This window comes from Ricinus communis, chromosome 9, assembly GCF_019578655.1.
Source record: "Ricinus communis isolate WT05 ecotype wild-type chromosome 9, ASM1957865v1, whole genome shotgun sequence".
Lineage (NCBI taxonomy): Eukaryota > Viridiplantae > Streptophyta > Magnoliopsida > Malpighiales > Euphorbiaceae > Ricinus > Ricinus communis.
Genome location: NC_063264.1, coordinates 16641395 through 16658849, shown reverse-complemented (window position 1 = coordinate 16658849; position 17455 = coordinate 16641395). Strand labels below are relative to the sequence as shown.

The 17455-nt window shown below is 31.8% G+C and overlaps 3 protein-coding genes across 4 annotated transcripts; 2 read left to right on the top strand and 1 right to left on the bottom strand.

The window, feature by feature from the left end:
- Window positions 1-656: 656 nt before the first annotated feature.
- Window positions 657-6171, top strand: LOC125371194 (cytochrome c oxidase subunit 2). The gene is given in 4 exon segments (XM_048379726.1): window positions 657-1179; window positions 1182-1227; window positions 1229-1370; window positions 5995-6171. Coding segments are annotated over 4 exon segments (873 nt in total). The 5' UTR covers window positions 657-671.
- Window positions 6172-6717: 546 nt separating this feature from the next.
- LOC125371193 (probable xyloglucan endotransglucosylase/hydrolase protein 23) lies at window positions 6718-7176 on the bottom strand. The gene is made up of 2 exons (XM_048379725.1): window positions 6897-7176; window positions 6718-6803 (listed from the first exon to the last, which is right to left on the bottom strand). Exons 1-2 carry the CDS (start codon window positions 7174-7176, stop codon window positions 6718-6720), a joined length of 366 nt encoding a protein of 121 aa, XP_048235682.1.
- Window positions 7177-10312: 3136 nt separating this feature from the next.
- On the top strand, window positions 10313-17013 carry LOC112536164 (probable xyloglucan endotransglucosylase/hydrolase protein 23). Of its 2 annotated transcripts, none has more exons than XR_007217265.1 (2): window positions 10313-10805; window positions 12616-15628. XR_007217265.1 is itself a non-coding variant. In XM_025158774.2 (2 exons), the coding sequence occupies exons 1-2, from the start codon at window positions 10554-10556 to the stop codon at window positions 16570-16572; spliced, it is 270 nt and encodes an 89-aa protein (XP_025014542.2). In that variant the 5' UTR covers window positions 10355-10553; the 3' UTR covers window positions 16573-17013. The 2 variants fall into 2 exon arrangements, 1 of the variants encoding a protein (XP_025014542.2); XM_025158774.2 differs by lacking the exon at window positions 12616-15628 and adding an exon at window positions 16555-17013 and having other exon boundaries at window positions 10355-10805.
- Window positions 17014-17455: the final 442 nt, after the last annotated feature.

Below are 17455 nucleotides of genomic sequence, written 5' to 3'. Positions count from 1 at the left end.
CTCTCTAATTTAGCATACTATTCTTCGACAATAATATACTATTGACTGATAATTGTGTATATAAAGAAAAGTCTTTTTCCTGCTCTTATAGTAAGAGATAGTTGATGAGAAGCCTTTGCCCAAAGAGCCTAGCCCGAGAAACGAGTTCTCCAGTGTGAACCAAAATGGTCTCGCGAAGTCGATCCCCGGATGGTCTGTCCTTTTCTAACTCTTCAAGAGCAGCAAAGCAGACTAACCAAAGTAGGAGAGAAAAAGTGCTTTTATGAATATATTTTTTTATTTTTTCTTACTAATGGTTATTGCCTGCCTCTATGTACTTGAATCTTGATTTCGTAATTAAGTAGTATAGAAACAGAAAGAGATTTGTCTTGCTTATTTGTTTGCTTGATTATTAAATTGAGTGCGTGGTAAATGCTTTTGACTTAACCTCCCATTGCTTTATCTCCAATATCATGCAGCCGATAATGAAGACAGATATATAGAAAGTGTGCAGTGAGGGATCTTTCTAGGTAGCTAGTCTTTACTCGACCCAAGCAATACCTAAAGACTCCTATGTTTTTCTTGGTTGGAGCAACCCAAACCAGTGATTTTCGTCTTTCGGAGAGCAAAAATTAGTCTCTCTCTTTTTTTTGAGGGGGGGAGCAGAGCTGTCAAAGAATGAAGCAAACTAAATGATTGTTCTAGAATGGTTATTCCTCACAGTTGCTCCTTGTGATGCAGCGGAACCATGACATTTAGGATCTCAAGACGTAGTGAGCCTTATGATGCAAGGAATAATGGACTTACATCATGATATATTTTTCTTTCTCATTCTGATTTTGGTTTTCATATTATGGTTCTTGGTTTGCGCTTTATGGCATTTCCACTATCAAAAAAATCCAATCCTGCAAAGGATTGTTCATGGAACTACTATCGAGATTCTTCGAACCATATTTCCTAGTATCAGCCCTATGTTCATTGCTATACCATCATTTGCTATATTATACTCAATGGACAAGGTAATAGTAGATCCAGCCATTACTATCAAAGCTATTGGACATGAATGGTATCGAACTTATGAGTATTCCGACTACAACAGTTCTGATGAACAGTCACTCACTTTTGATAGTTACATGATTCCAAAAGATGATCTAGAATTTAGTCAATCACATTTATTAGAAGTGGACAATAGAGTGGTTGTACTAGCCAAACTCATCTAAGTATTATTGTAACATCTGTTGATGTACCTTAATTGGGTTGTACCTTCCTCAGGTGTCAAATGTGATGTTGTACCTGGTCGTTTAAATCATATCTCTATTTCGGTACAACGAGAAGGAGTTTACTATGGTTAGTGCAGTGAGATTTATGGAATTAATCATGACTTTACACGTGTGCCCAGAAATATAGGCCGACTGCTGAGTCCACTCTAGCTCAGCCACACCACCCCGGGTGTGATCCACCCAAGAAGCAAGCTATTACAGCGAGCGGCTGGAGCTGTAGGGAGCCAAGGAGCAAGGCAGTAGATAAGATAAAAGAAGGGGCTAGACTCCTGGTAGAGCAGAGGAGACGGTTAGGATAACAAACTTGAAACGCGGAGCCCAAGCAGCCAGCCAAACAGCGAGTGGTTAGTTGCCAATAGTGCCCTAGTGGATGGCATTCCTCTCTATGGCTGGCACTCAAGAACCACGGGCCACTCTATACAGAGCAAGCAAGTCTTAAGGTGAGACGCTCGCTCAAGGACCTCAATTCTCATTAGGAGGTCGAACCAAGGACCTGTGGAAGTTGGGGCTATCCCGTCCCAATAGGCAAGGCAACAGTGTCCTGAGGGAGGAGTTTAGAGGCCTTATAGTAGCACATACTTTTTTTCTTTCTAGGTCATGCGAAGAGGACAGTGCAAGATCGTACTATTCCTCTACACAACAGACGCTCTCAATGGCTAGGCGCCACTATCTTTCTGAGTTATTCCAGCTTCTTCATGCGCGGTAAACAAAAAAAAAAAGAGGCTTGTCGAAAACTTGAATAATTGCCAAGAATGCAGAACTAACAACCTTAGCTATAACGAACTAAGACCCTTAGTTATAATAAGATGAATGCTCAATTAATCCTAAAACTAAGAAGTTTTAGTTGGATTAATTAAGGTAGAAGTGAATCTAAACTAAACAAATTAATTTAAATTCAAGAAACACAACAAGGGAACCTTTTAGCAAAGCAAAGCTTTTGATTTAATAATGATATTCTTTGGCTGAAATACATAGACTCTATTTATAGAGTTTAAAACAAAATAGTCTTAATCCTAGAATGACTAGGATATGCGACCAAGACTCCTAAATCAACAAGGAAACAAATAACTTCTTAAAGAAAGGAGATAAGATATGGCCAAGATTCCTAAATCAACAAGGAAACAAATAACTCCTAAAATTCATCCAACCCAACCCTATATGATAAAAATGACATTTGGGTTTAAGTAACATGTGAAAAGCGGTCCATTCTTAAGTATTGGACTCCAAATAGCTTGACTTGATTATCTTGGGCTTATCTTGTCTTGATCATGCCTCCATATGTTGGATTAAGTTGATAAAAGTATCTTGAGGCCTATTGTTTTGATTAAGCCTAATCTCACTTGAACTTTGAATCTTAGTAGAACTCCTAGTTGAATTAGGATTTCTAGTGGAAATAGGATTCTTTTTGTTGCTTGAACTCCTAAAGTCATCAAGACTCCTTGTTGGATTAGGATCTTTAGTGGAATTAAGATTCTTTGTTGAAGTAGGATTCCTTGTACTACAGAGGTTCTCATCAAGCTCACTCCCAGCCGTAAAGTACTAGGAAAGCTATTTAGCAGTTAACTCTGAAACATATGGTACTATTCTTATAAAGAAAAAGAGTAGAGTTCATATACAACTCATCCCACACGAATGAGAGAGGAAGGGTAATCGAACACTAAGACAAGGAGTAGGATGGTACGAAATGTGCCAGCAGTCTATAGCTAAGTGATATTTCAAAACTTCGAGTCTAGAGAGCAGTTAGATGGAATCAAAGATCATCCGTCCTATTGCTACTTCCTCTATCCATAAGCAGTTATGAACATTCCTGCTAGTAAGGCTGATTTACATCGGTCATTGATTAGCAACTGGTTTCTTAGTATGGCATCTTTGTTTGTTGTCCACTGGGGGTTTCATATATAGATATAGAAGGCAGCTAACCTCTATAGGCCCGGATATGAGAATCTCTCTGCCTAATCGACTTCCTGCATTGATTGAATCTAATTCTAGGCTAAAAAAAGGAGATCGGATCTTGTCTTCTCTCTTCCCTTCTTGAAGCTGAAAGGCCTTCTTCTTCTTTCCAACCTTGACCACCTTTCTTGAATTTCATTTCATTCTTCGAAATCCCCCTACTCTTCTCTGAAGGCAGTCGAGGGAAGCAAGTTATGGGATGAGCTGCTAAGGCCCAAGGAGCATAATCGGGTCAAACATCGATAGGGAGAAAGAGGTTAATGACTCTTCCTTTCTCTCGATTAGCAATGATATCTCTTGCTTCTGCCATTGCGAGACAAGATAGCTTTCTTCGTTCGAGCAATCTAACCAACTTAGAGAAGGGATGCCCTCTCTACTTCTCCACTCGAACAATAACCTGAACTAGAACTGGAATTAGAACGAGAACCTCCATCTAGACCTAGACCCGACACCCACATACTGCATATACTAGTGGTTGTGCTACAGGTAGTTGTGTCTTGAATCGAAAAGGAGGACTATAGCTCGGGGAAGGTTTACCTGTAATCAATGGTAGAGACTACTGACCCTCTTCTTGTTCTTAGTCGTCTGTTATGAGTCTAGAAAGCCTGGAATTCTAAATATAAGGGATTTCTCAAAATAGAGAAGGGCAAGCAGGGCTTCCGCAAGGCCTTCCCCCCTTTTCCCGGTCAAGATAGATAGGAAGTAGGGTTGGTGTGGCAAGTAAAGGCCATAACCAGCCTCTTTATTTATGTACGTACACCTTTATTTTAGGGCCCACCCTTCCTCCTGCTAATCCGTCCATTTCTGAACCTGTCTTTCCCATCCCATGCAATTCAATAGAGGACTTCTCAATTCTTGCGATTCCCAGCTCCCTTAGCTTATTCTTATTATATTAAAAAAACTATAGGGTTCCAAACCTTAGCTCGGCAACATAGGCTCAATGATCTCTTTCTTCGATAGACCGATCCGGTGCTCCACGTGGTTATATTCGTACATGTTCTGACTCACTGGTCATTATAGATCTAGAAGCTTTGTAGACTCGACAAATCGCTCTGCTTATAGAATAGAATCCAAGTAAGGTAGCTTGCTTAGTCTCCTAGTAGTGTTTGTTGGCGACAAGGAAGGAGGCATTCAGGAAGTGACTAATCGCTTCTGGCGAAGCTTCTAGAAGGCTGACCACTGCATAGAGAGATCCATATACTAGTCATGAGCTATCGCTCATGCCTCGAGAGGTGCAGGGCAGGATCAAAGAGCTTAGTATGAAATGCTCAAGAAAAGAGCAAAGAATGGGTTGTGCACCCTCCGGCCCCTTTGTCCTTATTGCTTCTTAGTTAAGTAGGGAGAGAGAATGCCCCATCTCTTAATTATGAAGATCACTTTCATAGTAAGCACAAATGCGCGAGAAGCTTAAGTATTATGTAAATTGAAACGATCTTCCCGGGAAAGCATGATGCCTGACTTGCCCCTGCTTTCAAAAATGGTATACCAAAAGCACTGAAATGAATATGAGAAATGTGGCTTACCTATAGAAGAAATCTTTCTTTACTCGTTACTAGAACCCTTCCCTAATAACTGTAAGCAAAATGCATTTAGTGAACGCCTGGGGCTAGGAATATTGAGTTCAGTATTTTTTATGTATAGCTCTGTTATCTCTATCTAAACGAGTAAGTCTTCCAGTGGTCTCTCTCCCACCCAAAACCATCCTTCCAGCATTAGCGCACAAGAAGGAGCTTTTGACAATGAGTCGAAAGTCTAAGTGAGAAACTAACCCTCTTAGGACTATTTCCACTCTTCTCTGAATGCCTTCACAGTGCTTAGGTAGCACTCATAGCGAGATAGGCAGCTCAGCTTACTATTATTCCTACCCTAATGTGTTAAGAATAGAATAGGTAGCATAGGTTAGCAGGCAAACATAGCTAGATCTCAAGTATCTGGATTAGAAGGCATATCCTACCCTAAGCCACCACCCTTATTTAATATGCGACCAGAAATGGAGATAGGAGAGTCTCGATCATGTGAGATAATTGGGTATGGAAAACTTACACACATACAAAAGATTAATGCGGTCAGTCAAGAAGGAAGAAAATGGTACCATCGATCATCCCATTCCATTGTTTGGTTCTTCCATTAGAGTGTGCCAGTACATCATATAAAAAAAGAAGCTCATGTGGTGCATTCCCCATAGCGGGTCTGGGGAAGGTTCACTTATCATCGATTGACCTATTCGTCTACTATGCTATTTCTACTTGATCGTAGCTCGCCCTTCTTTCATGAAGTGCACTTTGTTGATGATTGCCGGCATACTCGTAGAACATTACCTTTGTAGACCACAAACAAGATCTTTGATGAATTCAAGCAATAGCAATGAGGCATTCAAGCTCTTTCTCTGTGACCCGATCAGAAGGCAGATTTCTAAATCCTGGGATTTTTATCTCTTTACCGGTTATTACTCTTCCTCATCGACATATTTATTCCCTGATCCTTCTCTGCTCTAGCAATTGTATGATACACAACCAGATCGAGCTTTTCGCACCTGGATAGTGCTCCTTTCACCATGCTTTCGATTGTCTCACTTTAGCGCCATGCACTTTGTTTCGCTTTATAGAAGAGAAAGACCGTTGTCTTGAGAGTGAAAAGCAAGCGCAAGCGATAGAAAGGATAGTCCCTCTAGCGTTCGTGCGAACTACTAGAAAATGGTGAGATCATTAGTGAAAGAAGGACCAATGACGATCCTATCCTAAAGTAGAAGGAGGAGTCAGTCTTCTTTGAAGATCGAGGAACATAGTGTCTGACAATTATGCGATTCGAAAGAAGTCTTCTACAGAGGGATAGCCTGTATCGAGTAAGTGGAGAGGAAAGATCTCTAGAGATTCTTATCTCATTCCATTGCAGTGGCTCGACCAGTAACCAATGGCAAAAACTAAAAATCCATGGTTTCCTGATAGTTTCCCATTTTGACTAAGTTGTTTCAGAACCAGAAAAAAGAAGTGGTTTTTCGCACATTTTGCTCATAGTGCAGGTCCCACTTGTATATTGTATTTGGCAGAAAAAGCATTGGACAGGTTGAAATTCTTACCTTCTTGGGACTCCATGGACCAAGATCTACTTTCATTATATGAAAAAATACCAATCTACTTTAGTAGATTATGTAGATGTAGAAAAAGCTTCTGATTTTGATGAATTGGAAACATCTCTTTTCCATTTTTTATTTACCTAGTTCATATTTTTCTTTCGTGTCTTCTGGGGAGTAATTCAATCTCTTCAATCTCGGGATACCACCTAAATAACTCTGATTGGAGTGCCATCAACAGAGAAGCTGCTATAGAGGTACGAGTTTTGTCAGTACATAAATATTACATCGACTGAAGGAGACTTGGGATTGATAGAGTTGCTTAGTTAAACTGATTGCTTACATGATGCGCTGAGGATTCCAGAGGATCGAATAGGTGTGAAAATCTACAGTTGGATCGAACCATAGATAGAATTGTTGCTCTTTGTTGCCTTTGCCTTAGCTAAACACATTAGTGTGAAGAATGTAAGGGTCACCACTCAAATTCCCCAAGAACTCAAAGTCTATCTCATCCCATGTAGACCCTTTTGAGGACAATTACAAATTCAAGCATTTCATTAATCAAATGAAAATGAACTTCAAAAATTAAGCCAAGCAGCATTTGTAGAATGAAGAACAACTTACATAGTAGGCAGCGACAGTGCCAGCAGAGTTGCCAGGGACAAGCTTGATTTGCATATGAATATTTCCAAAAAGATGCTTATTCCTGGACTGAAATCCTAAGCCAAAGGCTTTGTCAAGGCTGAGAGTGAGAAGCTCTCCATTATTGAGTATCTTAGAACGCCCATCTCCCCATGTAATGTCAAAATCATTGTAGAAATTACCAGTAAAGGAAACCATGAAAGAGCCAAAAAGAAGAGGCATAAGGAGCACTAATACAACTCTTGGAAAGGCCATATCCAGGCTACTGAATTAGTATAGAGAGTGAAATGTAAGTGAAAGAAGCTTGTTGAAGTGGAGAGAAGAGAAGCATGGGGGTTGGTATTTATGTTTGGGCAGGAAAGGCACGGGAAGGTGAGAAATAGAGTAAGAACAGCCAAAACTAATTTCTAATTAAATGAAATGGGCCAGTTGTGTTGTGTTTCGTGTGGCTTGAAAAAATGAGAAAATTAGTTGTCTTTGAGCACACAGCTAATGCCTTTTTTCGCCAATTTGCATGAAGGTGGTTTTATTATTATTTATTTATTTATTTATTTATTACTATTAGTATTATTTTGAAAGGAAAAAGTGCAGTGAGTTGCTAGCTCACTGGCTCTCTATTGGCATTGCTAGTTGTCTCTTAACTGTTGGTCACTGCCGCCGACACCGATGCGGCAACTAGACATTACAAAACAACGAACCTGAACCATTATCAATAAAAAATAAAAGGTAACCTAGACAAAATTAGATGTGCTTCTTTTTGTTTTACATCACTAATTCACTAGTTTAATAAATATATTATGCCAACCCGATTAATCGGTGTTGTTATTTTTATTTTTCGATATGTAAACTCCTAAACCCTAAAGAGTTTTGTCTTTTTTTTTTAATTTGGTGTTGTTATTTTAAGAAGTTTTACATCTGTGATTTTTTTGGGGAAGGTATAAATATAAGCATTTAAATTTTCAGATTGAATGCAATTAAATCTCTAAATATCAAAGTCGTTTAATTACATTTTTGAAATTAAAAAATATATATAATAATTAAATTCTTAAAACTAATTTTGATAATTTTACTGTATAATGGTATGAAACTCGGTTAGTTTAGATGTTAGAAGAAACTATTTTAACTTTTTTAGGAGGATCCTAACAGCTTTTAAATCATGCTATTTCTATATTACAAGAAATATATGCAAAAATTGGACTTCCAACAGACTTTCAAAGCATCCGAACAAGTACTTAAGTGATGTTCATTCTCTGTTATAGACAGTATATATAAAAATTAGGCTTCCAAGAGACTTCCCGTTTTATTATTCTTTCCTAAAATGAATTAAGAGCCATATTTTTTTTTATTTAAGGAGGGAGAAAATGACTTTTAAGTAACTTTTAAATATATTATATTAATTTTTTATACATTTTTTAACTTTTTTTTTAAGAGCCACATTCTTTCTCTTTTTATTTCTCATTATTTTTTACTTTATTAATAAAAATTTAAATATAGAGTAAAATTGAAAGTATTATTAGAATATACACATATTTTGGGACAAATTAAAATAGAAAGTTAATTATTTATAATTTTATATGGAGACATGGAGTAATGTTGGGGATGCTTTAATTTATCATCATTCTCTAAAATAACTTAAGAACTATATTCTCTCTTCTTAAATTTAAAAAGGGAGAAAGTTACTCTCGGGTATATTCTATCATTGACATAATATATCTATAAGTACTCCAACTTCTATCAGAAAACCTATTGCCCCTGAACTTTAACTTAAACTTATAAGGCACCTTGATTTGCAATATCAATTAATATTAGACACTTATGTACTTATGATTTTTAACTCTATAAACTCTTTCCTTTTTGTTATCGATTCAACTATTATGGATAAAGTCACAAGTGGCTAGATTTCTTTGTTTTAGGGACTTGGCAAAAACTCATTAATTTTCTATGATTAATTGAATGTGATTTTAGTTTTTGGATCGATGAATCTTGACTTAGTAGTTTAGATATCTATTATCCTATAAATATTATGGCCAAGTATTTACTTGTTTAAGGCTTTAAATGATGAAACGATAGTTGAAGTCTAATGCTAGTTCATGAATTACTAAACTTAGGAGATTGAAGATAGAGATAACTTCATACTTTTAAAATCTTAATTAACTACCATAAAACTTCATGGGGTTCTTATTTTTGTTCATGACCATAAGAGTAGGCATACGACCAATTGGAACACATATAATCTAAGAGTCTGTTTGGTTCAGTCGATCAATGCAGCTGGTAGCTGATAAATTAAACTGTTTGGTAAAATTTTATTAGTTTTTGTTGTTAGCATGTTAAATGACCATTGAAAGTATAATCCATCTTTAAATATATTTTATCTTTATTATATTATTTTCAATGATATAAAATGGTTATAATTAATTTTGTTTAGTTCAATTATATTTATTATTAAAGATTTTTGTAAAAATTATTTTAAGAATAGAAATTAAAATTAAAATTCCACTAATAAAAAGTTTCTAATTTCAAATGTCATAATTATTTAACTATTAATTACAATTTTAAAATAATAATTATCTATTACAAATTATAAAAATTTAATTATATGAGACCAATCTAAAGTAATTTATTATTAATAAGTTTTGATAAAGATAACTATTGTTTAAATAAAAAATCAAACCAACTATTAATGAAGAAAAAAACTTTAAAATAGAGCTGTCAACAACTGGAAATATTATTACTTATACGAAAGTCAAAATTTCATAAAAATATTAATAAATTTATAAAAAAATATTGAATCTTTTTATAATCGAAATGAATTTCTGCTTTATAAAAATACTTAATTTTTTTATAATTTTTTTGTAATCTAAAGCAATTTTCATAAGATATAAACATTTTAATAATACTTTGATTATATTTCTAATATTTTTTTCTAGTTATATGATAGTCTATAATCCTAAAAAACAGTAATATTAATTATATTTATAGTATTAATTTATATCATACTAAAATCAACTAATGCATATTCTCCAATTAATTTTTATATTATTTACATATATAAAAGAATTTCGAAACTAGTAAAATTTAAAATACTAAAAGAATTAGAAAATGTATTTTAAAATATTTAATTTATTATTTTTATAAAATCTTAAAAAACCTATATTAAATTTTATTTATCAATTAATTTAATATTATTATTTTAATTAAAATAATTATTACCATCATGCAATCTGCTAATAAAAGTATTAATTAATTGCCAAAAGTGATCAAACAAAAAATTTGGCGGTAGTGATGGCCGAGGGACAATGTCACTCGTTCAAAGTTTGAAACAAAACCAATAGGGAAATGTAATTGCGAAAAGAAAGAAAACGCGTTGTTTTTTTTTATTTTGTATAAACAATTTGATTCGTTTAGTGCTATTTTACAGCTATATTTTTATTCCTCCAAAATCCAAACACCTGTGCACAGCTTAGCCCACTGTGTCTTCCCATGCAATTTCCTTTCCCTTTGTTTTTCCTTTTCTTTTCTTTTCTTTTGTTTTCCCGTACTATATATTCCTACCAGTACATACTCTTCTAGACATACACACAGATATCCATTTCTCAGCTTTCCAAAACTAACTGAAATACAACAAATATCGAATGGCTTCTTCAAATTATGTACTACTTCTTCTGGCCTCTTTGATGGCTGCTTCTGCCAGCAATTTCTATAATGATTTTGATATTACATGGGGAGATGGTCGTGCTAAGATACTCAGCAATGGTGAACTTCTTACCCTTGATAAAGCTTCAGGCTCAAGATTTCAGTCCAAGAATGAGTATCTTTTTGGAAAGATTGATATGCAAATCAAACTTGTTCCTAGAAACTCTGCTGGCACTGTCACTGCCTATTATGTAAGTTCTTTTACATCCTAATTTCTAATTTTAGTTTTAGTGCGATTAGAACACTAATGAAATTCTCTTTTATCAAGCGGCATATATGAACATCTCTAATACACTCTATATATATGTTAAACTCTTTATTTTAAAGAGTCATATCATAAAATAATATTATAATATTCTCTTTATTATTTAAATATAAAATAGATAGTTAATTCCACTCTTTACATAAGGAGAGATAAACTTTATTATGTGTTTTATATTTAATAAATGCACTACAAATTTCTATATATTTGATTTAATTAATATTTATAATTCTTATTTTCTATTAGTAAAAGATAAAAAAAGAATGATAAATTAAAACTATTAATAGTTATGAAAGTAAAAAAAAGCAAGCTAAAGAATAAAATATAAAGAGTGTATTGGATTTACATAAGATATTTCTCTCTATATTTAAATATTTCTTAAGATACTCTTTATTAAAGAAACTATGTTTAATGGTGCTCTTTATTTTAAAGAGCATATTTTGTTTAATAAGAGAATTTTTACTTATAAAGAATATAATTTTTTTTTGAGTTAATGCTTTCTTTATTTTTATCTTTATTTTGCTTTATCCAACAAGTATTAATGTTTAAATTTTTCTTTTTCTTAGAGAAGAAAAGAAAATTTATTTTTAATGAAAAAATAGATATTAATTAATAAAGTGTATAGGTACTTTTTTTTTTTGAAATGAAGTGTTTAGGAACTTATAATGGATTAATTACAATAATAATAAAGAGTGAATTTGGCTCTCCCTCCAAATGTAGAGTCAAATTGACTCTTTACTTTATATTTAAAAATTAGAGAGTGTGTTAGAATCTTATTTTGTTGAATAGCTCTTTATAATAAAGAGTTTATCTTATATTGAGAGTCTTTTGGAGATTTGACTCTTTTTTTTTTAATAAAAAATAAAGTAGATTTGGCTCTTTACAATAGGAGAGTTAAATTCATTATTTATTCTTATTATAATTAATATGTTACAAGTTCCTATACATTTTAGGCATGATCGTAATTAAAATTCAAACCTTTGCATGTTAGTGTGGCTTTGTCCCAAACTTTTAAAATTGTCAAAGTAGGCCCAAAACACCGAGTGCAATTTTAGCCTACTTCCTCTCCTTGTCAGAATTAAACTGACCTGGCAATTGACATGGCATTATATATTTATTTTATTTATTATTTGATGCCACATCATGTAAAAGACTAACCAACTTGAGTTAGTCTTTTAACCTTAGGTGAATGGAGAAACAATAATAACTAATGTTAGAATATCTAATGTAAAAAATCCTAGATCTCATATTCTTTAAAAATCTTACTATTATCTATCAATGTTTTCTCATTCAATATAAACCTAATTTAGTTTCTCTATTTCTGTACTCTCTATTCATTGAAATCATCAATAATATTGTTGGAGGGTAATTTTATTTAGAGGAATCAAGTGAAGCTCATCGTTTTGCAAAATAACAAAGAAGTTAGAAGTTGTCAATGGTCCAAAGCTACAGAAAGAAGGTATAAACGTGATGGGTAAAAGTCAAAAAAGGAAAAAAGAGTTAGTATATTATGTATTGTTAGTGCTAATTTTTGCTATTATTTAAGTATTTAAGTTATGAAATTCAAAATTGGAATTTAGTTAGGAATTTGATTTAAAAATGGTTGTTATTGGAAAACATGCTCGTTTTAACTTATTGCATATTTGTATTAATTGAAGTCTCAACATATAATTAGAGAAATTTTTAATTATGATTTTGGAATTGGCAGTACGTATTTAGCATTGTGACTGTGTATGCAGGTTTTCTGTTGAGCTGTGGTGGAAGGTAAATTTAGCGATGGTCATGTAACTAAGTACATAGGTGGTCATATTATACCTAGTGGTTGGAGGGATTATGGGGATATGAAGTGGGTAGATGTTGTGGCTAGTGTAAAGTAGTTAGGGTTTGGGACAGTTAAGAAGATTGGGTAGTTTAAGTGTAGAATTCTACTTGAAAGTTTCAAGCATTAGTAAAGAATAATGCAGAATTGAAAATAATGTGGGATGATGGGGCTGATTTTAGTTTCTTAAAAGTTTTTATAGAAACTGGTATGGAAGAGTTTGATACTTGTTATAATATAAGGAGATGATGGGGATAATGAGGAGACAAATGATGGATGTAGTAATAATGTAGATAGTGAGCAACCTGTTGAAGTACATATTGATGAACCTCATGCAATGCATATTTATGAAGGTGGTAAGGATGCTACTGAAGTGGAATTGGATCCACATATTAAGTTTGAAGATGAAAGTGATAATGAAGCTAGCTTGTTGAATGATTCAGATAAAGAGGATGAGGAGTTTATGTTGGCAATGAAGAATAAAAAAGCTTTTAAGACTACTGTAGTTGATCATAGTAATGGTTTAGGGTTAAATGACTTATTAGAACATAGCAGACATGATGTGGATACAAGTGCAAGGGAATTTCGAGCTATCAATGAAGATCGGGGTAGGAATGATGGTGAAGTAGTTAGTGAATATTCTGATTTTAGTGAGGAGGGTTATGAAACTCCTTATACAAGTGATAAAGGGGATTTGGAAATTAATCTAAATAGAAAGAAGAAAAAAATATAGTGTACAATTCTAAATATGATCATAAGACTATAGGATTTGTGTTTGGAATGATTTTGAGTCTGTTGCTTAAATGAATGTTGTTCAACTATATGGCATAAGTAATGGGTTTGATATTCTTTGGCCTAGCTCAAGTAAGAAAAGATTAGAAGCCAAGTTTTTTAGAAATTGCAAATAGGGTGTTTAGAGTGCCAAGAAGCAAACTAAGTCTACCTTTACTATTTGAAGAATAAATAATAAGCACATTTCTTTTAGGAGAGATACAAATAGACAAGCAAAATCTAGGAATATTTACTGCAAGTTAGTGATTTTTATACAACCTTTTTGGTTTTACATTTATTAGCTTCGATGAATGATTCATTATGTGTCTTTGAACTGTGCAGATGCTAGGTGAATCTAGAGTGAATTTTGTAAATGGTTTACAAGCAACTAAATTTGTAGTTAGAAGGTGCATGTTAATCCTAGGTCTCAACAAACTCAGATAGCAAACACCTCTCAGCCATTAGGGACTCAAAGTCCATAGAGTTCTATCAATTCCAAATCTACATCCACCCAAGCAACTGCATTAAAACTAGTGAATAATGCAACCAAGTCGAAGAGGAAAGGTAAATACTAATGAAGCAATTAGGCTATTTTTTGTGGTTGTTCTATGCTAATAGGCAAAATACTATGGTGCCTTTTATGGTCTTTTTACAGTAACTGGTAGTAAATTAGGATGTTTTTGTGGATATTCTATGCCAATAGGAAAAATACTATGGTGCCTTTTATGGATTTTTTGTGATTGGTAGTCAATTAGGTTTTTTTTTGTCGTTATTCTATGCCAATCAGCAAAATAATATTGTGTCTTTTATGGTCTTTTTCGATGATTGGTAGTCAATTAAGATATTTTTTGTGGCTATTCTATACCAATAATGACTATTCTGGCAGCCTATTAAATTTTACAAAGCATTTTTTCAGTATTTGAACTATCAATTTGATTCCAAATTATGTGTCAATATCATTTTCTATTTTTGTAATACTAACTATTAAATTCAATAAGCATATTGCTTATTCATATCCAAAATCAAAAGAAAGCAAAAATCCTCTAATATTCAATTATGTTCAACACAAATACATCCAAAGCAAGTACAACACTTGTTTTTGCTTCAATGGCATAGCTTGCATACACACAATTAAAGCTACAACAACAAAACACATTACAATTATAAATTTTGTATCCCTTGCATCTTTATAAATGATGTCCCTCTATAAATTGCTTATCTGTTGACTAAGCATTAGTTTTTCTTCCTTCAAATGACATAAACATTGCTTTAACATTCTTTTTCTTTAATAATAGCTCTTCATTAGCATTGGTTTGCTTGTAAATCATCTCAAAAACTATTTTATCCATAAAAGAACCTTTTAGATAATATCATTAAAGCATGTTACAAGTTCCTTTCCTCTCAAAAAGAACCCTTCTATTAAGGGTTTTTCTGGTTGTTGAAGTATAATATCATAACTCAATATTGTGCTTGAAACAATATCTCACTCCACTTCTAGATGAAGTCACTAAGGCTAAACTAGTAGAATCCATGGCATCCAACTTTCTGTTACCCTTGTACAACTAATAAGCCAAAAACCCTAACTAGAAAACCTCTTACCTAAATAAGACCTTAGCTACATAAATCTGTTGCTATCCCTTCCCTTTGGTTATAACAACGATCAAAGACGAGAGAGAGAAAGAATTACTTTTATTGAGAAGAAAAATTTGCAATTGCTTAGAAAATTGAAAATTTGCAACTTTTGAAAAAGAGAATGACTGAGAGACTACATAGAGAGAAGAATTGAGTAAATTAGGTTTAAGTTCTTTTTATTTTTTTATTCATAACTCTAGTAAACAAGCTAACTCAAATTGGTCTGATGTTGACGTGGGCTCGATAAGCCTACACTAATCACATGCCCACATGGATGTCGACTCAGCTGCCAGATCAGTTTAATTTTGACCAGGAGAGGAGGTAGGCTAAAATTGCACTTCAGTATCGCAAACTCGGCCTATTTTAACATTTTTAAAAGTTTGGGCCAAAATCAAACTAACACGCAAGGATTTGAATTTTAATTACTATTAGGTCTATATTTTATTAATTGATAGTTTACTATTTCTAACTTTTTTTAAAAAACTTTCTTAAGAAGAAAAGAGAATTAAAATATTAATATTTTTTGAATAAAGTAAAATAAAAATAAAAATAAGAAATTATTAAGTTCAAAAAATAATTTTTATTTTTTATATTTAAATATAAATAAAGATATTTTTATTAAATAAAAAATAATTTTTAAAGTAAAAAGTACTCGCAGAGATGATCTAACAACGCAAAATTAAAAAAGAGAATCTATTCTATCCGATAGGAGCTTACCATAAGGCTTTCCTGGTGATACAAAAATTGAAGTACCCAAATAATACAAATTAAAATCGTTTTAGATTAAGGTTCAATTTGGTCACTGACGCCAAATAAACCTTTTTGGCTTTAGTCCAAAACTTAATTTCTTTTTCACTTAAATCTTTCTATTTGCAGATATAGAGTACTTTATTAACGAATAAAAAGTCATTATTTATGATATAATTATCTTAATTTCTCTTTTTTATTTCTTTTCTCTTTTTTTGTCTATCTTTCTTTACAAAATCTATTTTCTTTTCTTTTCTTAAATAAAAAAGAGTTTAATCTAATATGTTCAATTTGAAGAGTTAACTGAATTAGTTTTACTCTAATTTCTCTCTCTTTCTCTTTCTCTAAATTACATTATTCTTATAACATGCATCCCAGATTACTATGTGGTCCGGAGGCAGGTCATATTTGCGAGGACGACATTTTCTGCTTTTTTATTATTTTCTTATTATGATAAAATAAACTATAGAATTAATATTGTATTAAAAATTATATATTAGTAATTTGTTTATATTTATAAAAATTAATTTTTTGCCTGTATCTTGTACGATTATCGTAGTTATTTTAATTTTAAATAATAATATAAATTTAGTTATAAATCAAATTAAATATGATTTTTGATATTTTATAATTATAAAATTCTTTAAAATAATAATAAATTAAATATTATTTAATGTCATTCATAATATGCTTTGATGATTTCTCGCAGGCTGTGAGGATCGATTAGGGAACCATTATACATGTGCGGGGACCCTCTTCTTTTCTTATACATGTTAGATTTTTGTTCTCGCTTTTTAATTTATTTTAATTATAACAAAATAAATTTATAAAAATTAATATTATATAAAAAATTATATATTTAATAAATTTTTATATATTTATAAGAAATAATTGTCTATCCACGTTTCACGTTTCATTTTAATTCAATTTAGTTTGATTCTTTCTAAATCTATAATTTGGATTATATATATATATATAAAATTTTGAGATAAATATTTTAATGTGTCACTATTTTGAAGATTTTTATTTTAACATGTATATTTATTTATTGATACATGAAATTTTTATTTTTTAAATTATGATAAAATGATTTAAGAAATTTAAATGATATTGAAAATAATGTTGAATAAACTTTTTTGTAGATTTATGAAAACTAGCCCTTTATCCATTTATTGTATGACTGTCGTACTTATTTTAATTATAAATAGTAAATATATATTTAATTTATAAAGTTAAATAGTATTTTTATATTTTATAATTATTTATAATATTTAAAAAATAATAATAATTAAATATTTAATGTCTTTCTTGATTGTTCTTATATTAATTATTATAAAAATATAAGAATTATTATTAAATTAATAGATAAAACTATGAAATTTATGTGTGTATATATATATATATATATATATATATATTAATTTTAAGATTTAAGTTTTTATATGTGTACTTAATTTTTGACATATAAAATTTTTATTTTGATACGTATACTTACTTTTGACATATATGATTCAAACTTATGTGTAATTTTATAATTTTTCTATTAATTTATTGATTCATAAATTATATTTCTAATTAAAAACTAACTCTAATCCTAAGAAACAACATAT

Coding starts and splice junctions, on each gene's coding strand:
- LOC125371193 (XM_048379725.1), bottom strand. CDS start 7,176: ATGGCCTTTCCAAGAGTTGTATTAGTGCTCCTTATGCCTCTTCTTTTT. Junction 6,804..6,896: donor CGCTGCCTACTATGTAAGTT/GTTCTTCATTCT, acceptor TGTCCTCAAAAG/GGTCTACATGGGATGAGATA.
- LOC112536164 (XM_025158774.2), top strand. CDS start 10,554: ATGGCTTCTTCAAATTATGTACTACTTCTTCTGGCCTCTTTGATGGCT.